Source organism: Gracilinanus agilis, chromosome 2, assembly GCF_016433145.1.
Source record: "Gracilinanus agilis isolate LMUSP501 chromosome 2, AgileGrace, whole genome shotgun sequence".
Classification (NCBI taxonomy): domain Eukaryota; kingdom Metazoa; phylum Chordata; class Mammalia; order Didelphimorphia; family Didelphidae; genus Gracilinanus; species Gracilinanus agilis.
Genome location: NC_058131.1, coordinates 268,679,264 through 268,692,984, shown reverse-complemented (window position 1 = coordinate 268,692,984; position 13,721 = coordinate 268,679,264). Strand labels below are relative to the sequence as shown.

General features: G+C 35.7%; 1 protein-coding gene across 1 annotated transcript in view; it reads left to right on the top strand.

Moving 5' to 3' along the window:
* PNPLA7 (patatin like phospholipase domain containing 7) overlaps positions 1–13,721 on the top strand; it is a 262,836-nt gene that overhangs the window by 33,945 nt on the left and 215,170 nt on the right. The window contains exons 13-14 of the mRNA XM_044659658.1: positions 10,716–10,839; positions 12,393–12,536. Of these exons, the coding sequence (XP_044515593.1) occupies positions 10,716–10,839; positions 12,393–12,536 (268 nt within the window). The remainder of the gene's footprint in view (positions 1–10,715; positions 10,840–12,392; positions 12,537–13,721) is intronic.

Below are 13,721 nucleotides of genomic sequence, written 5' to 3'. Positions count from 1 at the left end.
CTGCATTAATGTCCCAATTTTGCCACATCCCCTCCAACATTCATTACTCTCCCCTTCTCTCATTTTAGCCAATCTGCTAGGTGTGAGGCGGTACCTCAGAGTTGTTTTGATTTTCATTTCTCTAATTATTAGAGATTTAGAACACTTTCTCATGTGCTTATTGATAGTTTTGATTTCTTTATCTGAAAATTGCCTTTTCATGTCCCTTGCCCACTTATCAATTGGGGAATGGCTTGATTTATTATACAATTGATTTAGCTCCTTGTATATTTGAGTAATTAGAGCTTTGTCAGAGTTTTTTGCTATAAAGATTTCTTCCCAGTTTGTTGTTTCCCTTCTGATTTTGGTTGAATTATTTTTGTTTGTACAAAAACTTTTTAATTTAATATAATCAAAATTATTTATTTTACATTTTGTAATTTTTTTCTAACTCTTGCTTGGTTTTAAAATTTTCCCTTTCCCATAGATCTGACAGGTATACTATTCTATGTTCAGCTAATTTTCTTATAGTTTCCTTCTTTATATTCAAGTTATTCACCCGTTCTGAATTTATCTCTTGGTGAGGGTGTGAGATGTTGATCTAAACCTAATCTCTCCCATATTATTTTCCAATTTTCCCAACAGTTTTTGTCAAATAGTGGATTTTTGTCCCAAAAGTTGGGCTCTTTGAGTTTATCATACACTGTCTTGCTAACATCACCCCAAGTCTATTCCACTGATCCTCCCTTCTGTCTCTTAGCCAGTACCATATTGTTTTGATGACCACTGCTTTATAGTATAGATCTGGTACTGCTAGGCCAGCTTCCTTCACATTTTTTTTTCATTATTTCCCTTGATATTCTTGATCTTTTGTTCTTCCAAATGAACTTTGTTATAGTTTTTTCTAATTCAGTAAAAAAGTTTTTTGGTAGTTTGATAGGTATGGCACTAAATAAGTAAATTAATTTGGGTAAAATGGTCATTTTTATTGTTAGCTTGTCCTACCCATGAGTAATCAATGTTTTTCCAATTGTTTAGATCTAGTTTTAATTGTTTGGAAAGTGTTTTGTAGTTATGTTCGTATAATTCCTGTGTTTGTTTTGGTAGATATATTCCTAATTATTTTATATTGTCTAGGGTGATTTTAAATGGTGTTTCTCTTTCTACCTCTTGCTGTTGTGATGTGTTGGAAATATATAGAAATGCTGATGATTTATGTGCATTTATTTTGTATCCTGCAACTTTGCTGAAGTTGTTGATTATTGCTACTAGCTTTTTTAGTTGATTTTCTAGGATTTTTTAAGTAAACCATCATATCATCTGCAAAGATTGATAGCTTAGTCTCCTCATTGCCTATTTTAATACCTTCGATTTCTTTTTCTTCTCTAATTGCTACTGCTAGTGTTTCTTGTACAATGTTAAATAATAGAAGTGATAATGGGCATTCTTGTTTCATTCCTGATCTTATTGGGAATGCTTCTAATTTGTCCCCATTGTATATGATGCTTGTTGATGGTTTTAGATAATATATGTTTATTATTTTTAGGAAAGGTCCTTCTATTCCTATACTTTCTAGTGTTTTCAATAAGAATGGGTGTTGTATTTTATCAAAGGCTTTTTCAGTATCTATTGAGATAATCATATGGTTTTTGTTGGTTTGCTTGTTTATATGATCAATTATGTGAATGGTTTTCCTGATGTTGAACCATCCTTCCCTTCCTAGTATAAATCCCACCTGATCATAATGAATAACCCTCGTGATCACTTGCTGGAGTCTTTTTGCTAGTATTCTTTTTAAGATTTTTGCATCTATGTTCATTAAGGAGATTGGTCTATAGTTTTCTCTCTGTTTTTGATATACCTTGCTTTGGGATCAGTACCATATTTGTGTCATAAAAAGATTTTGGTAGAACTCCTTCTTTTCTTATTGTGTCAGATAGTTTGCATAGTATTGGAATTAGTTGTTCTTTGAAGGTTTGATAGAATTCATTCGTGAATCCATCTGGTCCTGGGGATTTTTTCTTAGGGAGTTCTTTGATGGCTTGTTCAATTTCTTTTTCTGATATGGGATTATTTAGGTATTCTATTTCTTCTGCTGTTAATCTAGGCAATTTATATTTTTGTAAATATTCATCCATAGCACCTAGATTGCTACATTTATTGCCATATAATTGGGCAAAATAGTTTTTAATGATTGCCTTAATTTCCTCTTCATTAGAGGTGACGTCTCCCTTTTCATCTTTGATACTGATAATTTGGTTTTCTTCTTTCCTTTTTTAAATTAGATCGACCAGTACTTTATCAATTTTATTTGTTTTTTTCAAAGTACCAGCTTCTAGTCTTATTTATTAATTCAATAGTTCTTTTGTTTTCTGTTTTATTGATTTCTCCTTTAATTTCTATAATCTCTAGTTTGATCTTTAACTGGGGATTTTTATTTTGTTCCCTTTCTAGTTTTTTTATTTGCATGCCCAGTTCATTGATCTTTTCCCTCTCTAATTTGTTAATATATGCACTCAAGGATATACATTTCCCCCTGAATACTGCTTTAGCTGCATCCCACAGGTTTTGGTAGGATGTCTCATTATTGTCATTCTCTTCAATGAAATTGTTAATTTTTTCTATGATTTCTTCCATAACATCTGATTTTGGAGAATCATATATTTAATTTCCAATTAGTTTTTGATTTGCCTGTCTATGTGCCCTTATTGATTATTATTTTTATTGCATTATGGTCTGAAAAGATTACATTTATAATTTCTGCCCTTTTGCATTTGTTTGCTATGTTTCTGTGCCCTAGTACATGGTCAATCTTTGTGAATGTACCATGTGCGGCTGAGAAGAAGGTATATTCCTTTTTGTCCCTATTTATTTTTCTCTACATATCTATTAAATCTAATTTTTCTAGGATTTCATTCATCTCTCTTATCTCTTTCTTATTTATTTTTTGGTTTGATTTATCTAGATCTGAAAGAGGAATATTTAGATCTCCCACTAGTATAGTTTTACTCTCTGTTTCCTTCTTGAGCTCTGCCAGTTTCTCCTTTAGAAATTTGGATTCTATACTATTTGGTGCATACATGTTGAATACTGTCATTTCCTCATTGTCTATATTGCCTTTTATCAGGATTTAATTACCTTCCCTGTCTCTTTTAATCAGATTATGTTTACTTTGGCTTTGTCAGAAATCATGATCACCATTCCTGCCTTTTTCTCAGTTGAAGCCCAAAAGATTTTGCTCTAGCCTTTGACCTTAAACCTGTGTATGTCCACCTGCCTCATAGGTGTTTCTTGTAGACAACATATGGTAGGATTTTGGTTTCTAATCCACTCGGCTCTTTGCTTCCATTTTATGGGTGAGTTCATCCCATTCACATTCAGAGTTATAATTCTCAGTTGTGTATTCCCCAACATTTTGGTATCCTATTCTAGTTCTACCCCTTCTTCTTACACTATTTTCTTTTAATCCAGTGGTTTGTTTTAAACCAGTCCCCCTTGTCCCCTCCCTTGGTTTACTTCCCTTTCCACCCCCTCCCTTATTATTTCCCTCTTTTTATTTTTTAAGGCCTACTGAATTCCCTCTCCTCTCTCCTCCCCTCCCTTTTTAGACCTCCTCACTACCCTGTTCCCCTTGGTTTATCACTTCTGACTTTCTCTGTAAGGTTAGATAGAATTCTATATCCCAATTGATATAGCTACTCTTCCCTCTCAGGGTTAATTCCGTTGAGAGTAAGGTTTAAATATTACCTCTTAATGCTCTCTTCCTCTCCTTCTTATAATAGTATTCATCCCCTCCCCTTCCCATGCCCTCTTTGTGTGGTATAGAATATCCTATTTTTCTTATTCATTCAAGTTTCTCTTGGTGCCATCTACTATTCACCCCCTCCCCCCTGGTATCAACTTAGACCATTTAGTACTCCAACCTCTCCCTATGAATATTTCTTCTAATTACTATAATAATGAATACAGTTTTTGAAAATTACACGTAACATTTCTCCATACAGGAATACAAATAATTTGATCTTATTGAAGCCCTTAAAGAGGCAAATTTAAAAATAAGAGTTTTCTTTCTTTCCCCTCTGTTTCTTATTTACCTTTTCATGTTTCTCTTGGTTTTTGTGTTTGGATATCAAACTTTCCATTTAGTCCTGGTCTTTTCTGTGCAAATACTTGGAAATCTTCTATCTTGTTGAATGCCCATAATTTCCCCTGGAAGTATATAGTCAGTTTTGATGAGTAGGTGATCCTTGATTGTAGACCCAGTTCTCTTGCCTTTCTGAATATCATATTCCAAGTCTTGCAATCTTTTAGTGTGGAGGCTGCCAGATCCTGTGTGTTCCTGATTGGTGCTCCTTGATATCTGAATTGTCTCTTTCTGACCTCTTGTATAATTTTTTTCTTTTACTTGAAAGCTCTCGAATTTGGTTATTATATTCTTGGGGGTTGTCTTTTGAGGGTTAAGTGTAGAGGTTGATCTATGGATCCTTTCAATGTCTATTTTGCCCTCTTGTTGAAGAACATCAGGGCAGTTTACTTTCTTTTTTAATTTAGTTTAATTTCTATTAATTTTTTTATTTAGTTTAATTTCTATTAATTTCTGCTTTTTCAGGAGGACCAATGATTCTCAAATTGTCTCTTATAAACCTGTTTTTCTGATCTGATTTTCTCAATGAGATATTTCATGTTTCCTTCTATTTTTATCAGTCTTTTGACTTTGCTTTATTTAGTTCTTGCTGTCTTGAGAGATCATTGGCTTCTACTTGCCCATTTCTGGTCTTTAGAGACTGGATTTCTGCTATAATCTTTTTGATTTTCCTTTTAAATTTGGTCTATTCTGTTTTTCATGGTTGCTGTTTAATTATCATTTCATTTGATTTTGGAGCATTTTTCTCCAGTTGGGAGTTTCTTTCTTTTAACCTATTAATTTCTTTTTGAGCTATTTCTCGCTTTTCTTGCCAAATCTCCTCCATCTTTCTCATGGTTTCAGATTTGAACTCTTCAAGAGCTTGTGACCAATTTTCATTTTTTTGGGAAGGTTTGGATGTGATTACTTGTTTGTTCTCCTCTGCTGTTTGCTCTGTTGTCTGGATTTTTTCTGTGTAAAAGTTGTTGAATATTAAAGATTTCTTCTTGATTTTTCTCTTTGGAGGTTCTTGTGCATGACTTGCCATTATTATTTTGTTGTTTTTATTCCTCAGTCAGAAGTCTGGGTGAGGCAGACAGGCTCTCTGCCTATCAAGCTGTGGAGCAGCTTTTGCCTGAGTCACAGCATTGTGTGGCCCTCTCAGCTTTATCCTCGTGTCCACAGTTGGTCTGTTCTCTTTAGGCTCCTAGTGTCTCAAGCCTAGCTGTTCTCAGGGTCAAGCCTCCTGGTGGTCCCCTTGCTTGCTCCTCTGCCCGAGACTCCTTTAACAGTCTCAGGCACTGCTTCCACAATGTAAGGGTCAAAAAGAAGGGGCTTTATGGGTTCAATATATTAAAGATGGTTGCCAGAGGATTGAACTATAATCAATCCTCAATTAAGAATAATCTTAAATCAAAATTGACTTTTATGGAAATTTATTTACATGAGAAGAGAGAAAGGAAGTAAATAAGAATCTACCCTACTAATTAATCCAGATAGATCTTAACCCTCAGCTGAGGGCTAAAGGGCCTGAGGCATGGAGGTGAATGGATCAAACTTCATTCACAGAGTCTATAAAAAGAAGTCTTTTAATAGAAGTTCAGGAAGATTCAGCCTTTAAACTCACCACATGGAATAGTCTCAGTCATAAACCAGCAAAACCAAAAGCCCATCACCAGATACCCTCTTCCACCATCACCAGATACCCTCTTCCACCAAAGACCTCCGCTGACTGAGGTCCTTATCCTTTTAAAGGGGTCACTTATGCGTCACTTCCTGTGCCTCCCTCCTAAGTTGCATGTCCAATCACAATAGACGATTCTCATAGACCACCCAAGGAATGGGTCAGTCAATTCTGATTCGTCACTCACTCCAGCACAGGTGGGTTAGGACCTCCCAAGATTGGAGGTACTCTCACTTTTGGTGATTAAATCTAAAGATGGGCAGTGTAGACTTAATCTAATTATCACAACAGTCATGCACCCTTCTGCACTGGGCCCCCACCCAAGGTCCGCACCTGCACTTAACGTCCGTCCGTGCCTGTGCTCAATGTCTGCATTTAAAGTTCATGTTCTTTGGCCTCTTGGGGTCTTAAGTCTTGCTGCTCTCAAGAGTAGGCCGTGGTGATCCCAGGTAGCTGCCAAGGACTTAATGAATGACACAAACTTGCTCTAATTCTTATGCGCTGGCTTTGGCACTGTAGGTGGTGGTGGGAGGAGGGGGGGTGCTCAGCTTGCATTTTAGTGAGTGCTATTTCACCCCCTTATAGCATAAAAATGCCCAGATCCCATGTACCTTCAGTGCTGTGACCCTGTTGTGGGGTCCCTTCGTTTGTCTGGATTTGATTTTTATGTCCTCTTGAGGAGTCCTGTATATGTGGGTTAGGAGAGGTTAAGCATGCTGCTTCTACTCTGCTGCCATCTTAATGCGGAAGTCCCTAAGTATTTTTGTACATGTGGATCCTTTTCATTTTTCTTTGATCATTTTAGGATACCTTGTAGTATTGCTAGGTCAAAGGGTATGGACAATTTAATAGCATAAAATTTTTTGAGCATAGTTCCAAATTGTTTTATGACTACCAAATGCAGTGGCATTAGTGTCCCTATTTTTTCCATGTTCCTGTCAGAGTTTGTTGTTTTCTTTTTCTTTCATCTTACTTAATCTGATTGAGATGGTGATAGTACCTTGGAGTTATTTTAATTTACATTTTTCAAATTATTAGTTAGAGCACTTTTCCTTATGACTATTGATATCTTTGATTTCTTCTTCTGAAAACTGCCTGTTCATATATTTGACCTTTTATCAATTGGGGAACAACTTTTATTTTTATATATTTTTTTACATTTTATAGACTATCAGTTCCCTATATACTTAAGACATGAAGTCTTTATCAGAGAAATTTGCTATAAATTTGCCCTCAGTTTCTTGCTTTTGGATGCATTGGATTTGTTTATATAAAACCTCTTAAATTTCAATTAAACAAAATTATCCATTTTACTTTCCATGATCCTCTCTATTTCTTGTTTGGTCATCAATTCTTCCCTTATCCAAAGATCTGAGAAGTTATTTTTTTATGCTCCCCTAATTTGCTCATGATATCACCCTTTAAATCTAAATTATGTACCCATTTGGTTCTTCTCTTGATATCTAGTGTGAAACTGGTCTATACCTAGTTTCTACCAGACTGCTTTCTAATTTTCCCATTTTTTTTGTTGAATAATGAATTCTTGTTGTTCAAGCTTGGATCTTTGAGTTTATCAAACATTAAATTACTGTAGACATTTACTTCTATATATTATGTGCTTAATCTAGTTCTTATCCAGTATCAGATTGATTTGATGATTACTGCTTTGTAATATAGTTTGAAATTTGGTACTGCTAGACTACCTTCCTTCAAGACCTTTTCTTCTAGGTGAATTTTGTGATTTTTTTTGCAGTGTGTAAAATAATTCTTTGGTAGTTTTATTGGTATGTTAATAAATAAATAAATCATTTAGGTAGAATTATTTTTATTATACTGGCTTGATCTATTCATGAGCTACTAATATTTCTCTAGTTGTTTACATCTGTCTTTGAGTGTTTTTGTAATTGTGTTTTATAGTGCCTGTATATGACTTGGTAGGTAGTCTCTCAAGTATTTTATTCCATCTGCAGTTATTTTAAATGGAATTTTCCTTTCTATCTCTTCTTGTTGAGTTTTGTTGATGATAAATAGAAATATTAATGATTTATGTGACTTTACTTTATATCTTGTAACTTTGCTTAAGTTGTTAATTGTTTTCAACTAGTTGTCAATTAATTCTCTAGGGTTCTGTAAGTTTATCATCATATTATCTGCAAAGTGAGTTTTGGTTTTTTTATTGTCTATTCTTATCCCTTTCAGTTTTTTTCTTGTCTTATTGCTATAGCTAGAGTTTATAGTACCATATTGAATAATAATGTGATAATGGACTACTGAAATTTAAAAGATTCTGCTCCAGCTTCTTATTCTTTTATTTCAAGTGTTGTAAACAACATATTGTTGGATACTCATTTTTAATCCGTTCTGTTGTCTGATTCTATTTTAAGGGTGAGTGATCTCATTCACATTTACAGCCATGATGGCTAACTCTGTCTTTCATGTCATGCTCTTTTCTTCTGTTTATCCTTTACTGTCCTTTTTTTTTTACCCTATCTTTCTTCAAAAATCTGTTTGCTTTTGACTACTTGTCTCCTTTAATCCTCCCTTCTTTTTACTCCTTTATCCCACTATGCCTTAGCTCCTTCCCTACCTATTTTCTTCTTGTGTAAGATGGATTTCTATACCCAGTTGAATGTATGTGTTTGTGTATGTGTATGTATATGTGTGTGTTTAAGGATTGCTCATGTCCTACCTTTTATGCTCCATTGTAAAAACTTTTCTTTTTGCTTCTCTTTTGTGAGATAATTTTCTCCATTCTTCCTCACCCTTTTCCCAGTACATCCATCCCTCTTTTTTAGCCTTCTATTTTTCTTTTGGGATCATTCCAACAGAATAGGCTCACACTGATGTCCTCTGTCAAAGTAGACTCCTCCTAACTGCCCAAATGATGATAAAATTCTTGAAGGTTACCAGTATCATCTTTCCATTTGGGAATGTAACCTGTTTAATCTTACTAAGTTCCACATGATTTGTCATTCATGCTTACCTTTTTATGCTTCTCTCAAGTCTTGTGTCTCAATGTCAGATTTTTTATTCAACTCTAATCTTTTTGTCAGGAATGCCTGGAAGCCCTCTCTATTTCATTAAATATCCATTTTTTCCCTATAGGATTGTTCTCAATTTTTGGAATAAGTTATTCTTGGTTGTAATCCTAGCTCCTTTGCTTTTTGGAATATCATATTCCAAGCCCTTTGCTTTTTTATCTCGGTAGCTGCTAAATCTTTGTGTGATCCTACTAGTAGATGAATTATTTCTAGCTGCTTATAATATTTTCTCCTTGACCTGTGAGCTTTGGAATTTGACTACAATATTCCTGGAGTTTTCATTTTGGGATCTCTTAGATGAGCAATGGATTCTTGTCAACCGTGGCTTCTTATCAGGGTCCAAATTGTTGAAGTGAACAAAAGTGGGGCCAGACAGTCAACTTCGCAAAAGTTCCATTTATTGTACCAAAGAGACAGATTTTTATAGAGAGTAGAGTGCTAAATCATAGTATCATTACATCATATTTAGGAGGCATTTCTTTTCCATAGAATATTGTTTATGAAAAGGCATTACCCAGAACATTTCTAGGACTCCTCTGGAAACCCAAGCAATTCAATGGGCCATACTTCATTCCCATACAGCTGCTGCTCATGTAAACAGCCTCGCTGTGGCCTTTGGCAGTATAAGGAAGTGTCTCTATGAGAATTATTCATGGCTCCTTTCTCCTTGGGTCATTTTGACCCTAACAGATCCTTTCAGTTTTAATTTTGCACTCTGGTTCTAAGATATCTGGGCAGTTTTCCTTTATAATTTCTTAAAATCTGGTATCTAGGCCCTTTTTTTGATCATGGCTTTCAAATAGTCTAATAATTCTTAAATTACCTTTCCTCGATCCATTTTCTAGGTCATTTGTTTTTCTGATGAGATATTTTGCATTTTCTTGATATTTTTCATTCTTTTAATTTTGTTTTATTGCTTCTTGATGTTCTGTGAATCATTAGCTTCCACTGGACCAATTCTAATTTTTAAGGAATTATATTCTTTAGGGAGTTTATGTACTTCTTTTCAATTTGACCAATTCTGTTTTTTTAAGAACTTATTTTCTTTAGTAATTTTTGTGCCTTTTTACCAAGCTGTTTGTTAATTCTTTTTTCATAAATTTATTACTCTAATTTCTTTCTTTAGTTTTCCCTCTTTCATTCTTATTTGAGTTTTAGGCTTTTACACTTTGCTGTTTTTACATCTAGTTATGGATGGGTCTGTAAGTTTTTGGTGTTTCCAAGGTGGTATGATCTTGGGAAAGGTATAGTCAGTGCTCTCCTGGACTGTGGTCTGGTCCTTACCCAGGAAGAGCTTCTGTTCTTTTGTGTCCACACGGGCTAGTGCTCCTCTCTGCCCTGCAAATAGGATCTGGAACTGAGTAATGGGCAGTAGAGCTGCCAAATAACATCAGGTCCTACACCGAGGGCTCTCTGAGGGGTCACCATTATCTCTTTCTGACCAGGTGTCCAGTACCTTTACTGTCTCTGGGTAGTAAAAGCTCAAGTCCTTTTGCTACTGCTGCTTCAGTTGCTATTACCACTGCTATTGGTTAGTAACTATTGCAGTGGTTACAGATTTCTCCTTCAGACCTCCTAAGTTGTCCTGGTCAGGGAAGATGTCTCATCTTGGACCTTTTGTTGGCTAAATTGCTCCCAAATTCAAGTTGACATGTTGTTTTAAAGTCATATTAAGGGGAATGTTGGGAGAATTTGGCTAGAATGCTTCCTCTGTCATATTTTGGCTATCCTTCCAATGTATTTCTCATTAATGATTAATTTAGTTTGCTATTTTTTAAGTTTTCTTCAGGTGTTGCATAACTTCTGCTTTGGGACTTTTCTTATCTGGTAATTTTCTTCTTTCATCAATGCCTTGTCTTTTGTTTTGTTTTGTTTTTTTTAAACTCAGGAAAGTCAGGCTATCCCTTTGGTGTCGGTGGCTGGTGTAATAGCTGGCAAAAACAAGAGGCAGATGTCTATTTCAGGAACAGAGGAAGAACGGAAAGAGAAGCTCCAGGAAACCTCAGAATCAGGTGATGATCTGGACAGATGCTTATTGGCCAGTGGAGGCAGGAAGTAGAACTGGCCTTAGTTCCTTGACAGGAAAGCATGGTGTAGCAGGAAGCACACTCAACTGGGAATTAGGAAACTTAGGTTCAAGACCTAGGTCTTCCCTTTACATATAGGGTATGCCTCTTGACCTGTCTGTATCTCTTTCCCCTTCTGTAAAATGGAAAGAATTCTGCCCTGATTTCTTCAGAGAGAGCTGTTGTGTGAATCAAATAATATAATATGTGTGAAAGTATTTTGTAAAGTGAAAAATACTGTGCAAATATAAATATTTCTATTGATACCTTCCTCTTCATCATTACCTGTTAATAAATCATTTGTCCTTAATATTTCCTGAAGCTAGGCATATCTACCTATCCTGAAGATTTTGCTCCTGTCATGAACTTTTCTTTCTTTATCATCTCCATTTTCATTTCTTTCTTATGACTACCCTCACCAATGTTCTCTTCATGTTGTTCTCTCTGTGCCTTTTCCTTAAATAATAGAAATATGAGGCACACTAGAACTTATGAAGAAGGTAGGGGTTAATACAGAGAGGATGCCCTGGCTTTATGTTGGCACCCATTTGGAAAGTAATTTTTGTAGAAGCTTCCCAATCATTAGGACAGTTTTGTCCTGACAATATAGTTTTGTAACATAATCATCCAGGAAGACTTGACCTGTTATTAGTTAAGACCAGGTTGATTTGAACTATAAAAAATAGCATAATAGTAATTGCTATGGAATGAGGATCACAGTAAAATGTCTATAGCATAGAGAAGAAATAATCAAGACTTTAAGGTTTTTTCACATTAAAAAAATAAAGGAGATAGTAAAATCCCATTCATCATATAAAAGAATTTATACAATTAGGGAAAGGCTGTTATTTTCTTTGAAATTAGGAAAAGGAAACTATAGTCTGTCCATATGTACTGAGATGCAGAGATCATAGGATTTAGAGCTTGAAAAAACTTTAGAGATTGTCTAATTTATTCTCTCATTTTACAGATGGGTAAACTGAGACCCAGAGAAGTTAAATGATTTTCCCAGGTCATACAGTTAGTAAGTGACAGGTCTGGAATTTGCATCCAGGGCTTTAACTCTAAATCTAGTGCTTCTTCCACAACACCAAGCTGTGTTTTCATATGCCAAGAATGTATAGGCTGTGATAGGTGTGCTGTTGTGTTGGTGCAGATCCTGAGAGAATGACCTCCTGCATGGACTTGACAGAACAACCCTGTTAGACAGATATGGTATTTTTGGTTTAGTTTGGGGCTTATCTGGGAGAGTTCAAGGAGCAGGGGTCTGGGAGGTTTTACTTGTGGTACTATGAGGAAATTTTTGGTTCCAGATGATTGTCACATAAGAGATTTGCCCTAAGTATTTCATGTCATTTGGAAAAGGAGAAGAACTGGGTATCCTGAATATTTTGCATCATTTGAAGAAGTTGGATTAGTAAATGTCTTGGAATGGAAGAGGATGGAGTTCTGTGGGGATTTTTAGTAGCTTTGGCTTATGTCCTGTTTCCGCCTGACAGATCATAAGAGGGGAAGCAAGTTAGAGACCAGTACGCTTCTTGTGAAGCGGAGCTTCTCCAGCCCCCTGCCTTCAATGCATGGAGAGAGTTTTGATGAACTAGGAAAATTCCAAGGAATTGGCCCTGACACACTGATGCCTCAAGGTAAAAGAGAGCTCAGGGAATTCCTAGTGTTTTTTTTTGGAAGTTTTAGATTGTCTCTGTTCTTTTTTTAGTGCAGATTGGGAAGAAAGTCCAAGGGCTCCTTTGAAGGGTGGGTTCAGATTCCTTGACAGATAATAAAGTGCTGATAAAGTACTTAAAAGTCTGTCAGTCAGTCTTTGTCCTCCTACCCTCCCCTTCTCTCTCTTTTGTTTAGGTAGCCTGGGGAAAAGGAATTGATTATTCTTTACAAATTGGGATACTGAGGACCTAGAGCAAATAGCTTTGTAGTTTAATTGAACTTGGAAAGCTGTTGTCTCCAATCTTTTGCCAAGTCTAAAGAGATGTTACAAGAAAGCAAGTGTCTTGTCTCCCTCAAAATACTTGCGAAATTTATTTTCTCTTATTATTTCCTATATCCTCCATTATCCAGTCTATATTTTCACAGTTTAGGAGAGGAAGATATCTGATATAACACTATGTATATGCATATCTACATGTCTTCTTTCTCCTCCAACCCAATCATTCTTTAAAATCTCATGCTTCTTTTCCTTCTTCCTTGTTCTGTTCTAAGCCATTATCCCTTCATACCTAGGCAGTAGCAATAGCCTCCTAGCCAATCTCCCTGCCTTTAATCCTTCTTCCTCATATTCATCTTGCACATGCTGCCAGATTGATATTCTTTTTTAAAAACACCTACCTTCCATCTTGGAACCACTATTATGAATTGGTTCCAAAGCAGAAGAGGGGTAAGCACGAGGGAATGGGGTTTAAGTGACTTGTCCAGGTCACAGGTAGGAAATGTCAGAGGTCAAAGTTGAACCCAGGACTTCCCATCTCCAAACCTGGTTCTTTATGCATTTAGTTATTTCCATGCCCCCCCCCCAAGATTAATATTCTTAAAGCATAGGACTGATTATACCATGCACTATACCCTACATCACCGTTCCTGATCCCAACCCTATTCCTTGCTTGAAATGTCTTAGTGGTACTCCATTGCCTATAGGAGAAAGTCCAAACTCTGTAGCTTTGGAGTCAAAGTCCTTAAGAGACCAGGCTTAATCTGCTTTTTTAAACTTCCTTTGAAGCCTGTTTTGGCCAAACTGATTTCTTAATTTTCCTTTAAATATCCCTTGTTTCCATTTTTGATCCTTAGCTTATATCATTTTCTTGGCCATTAATGCCTTT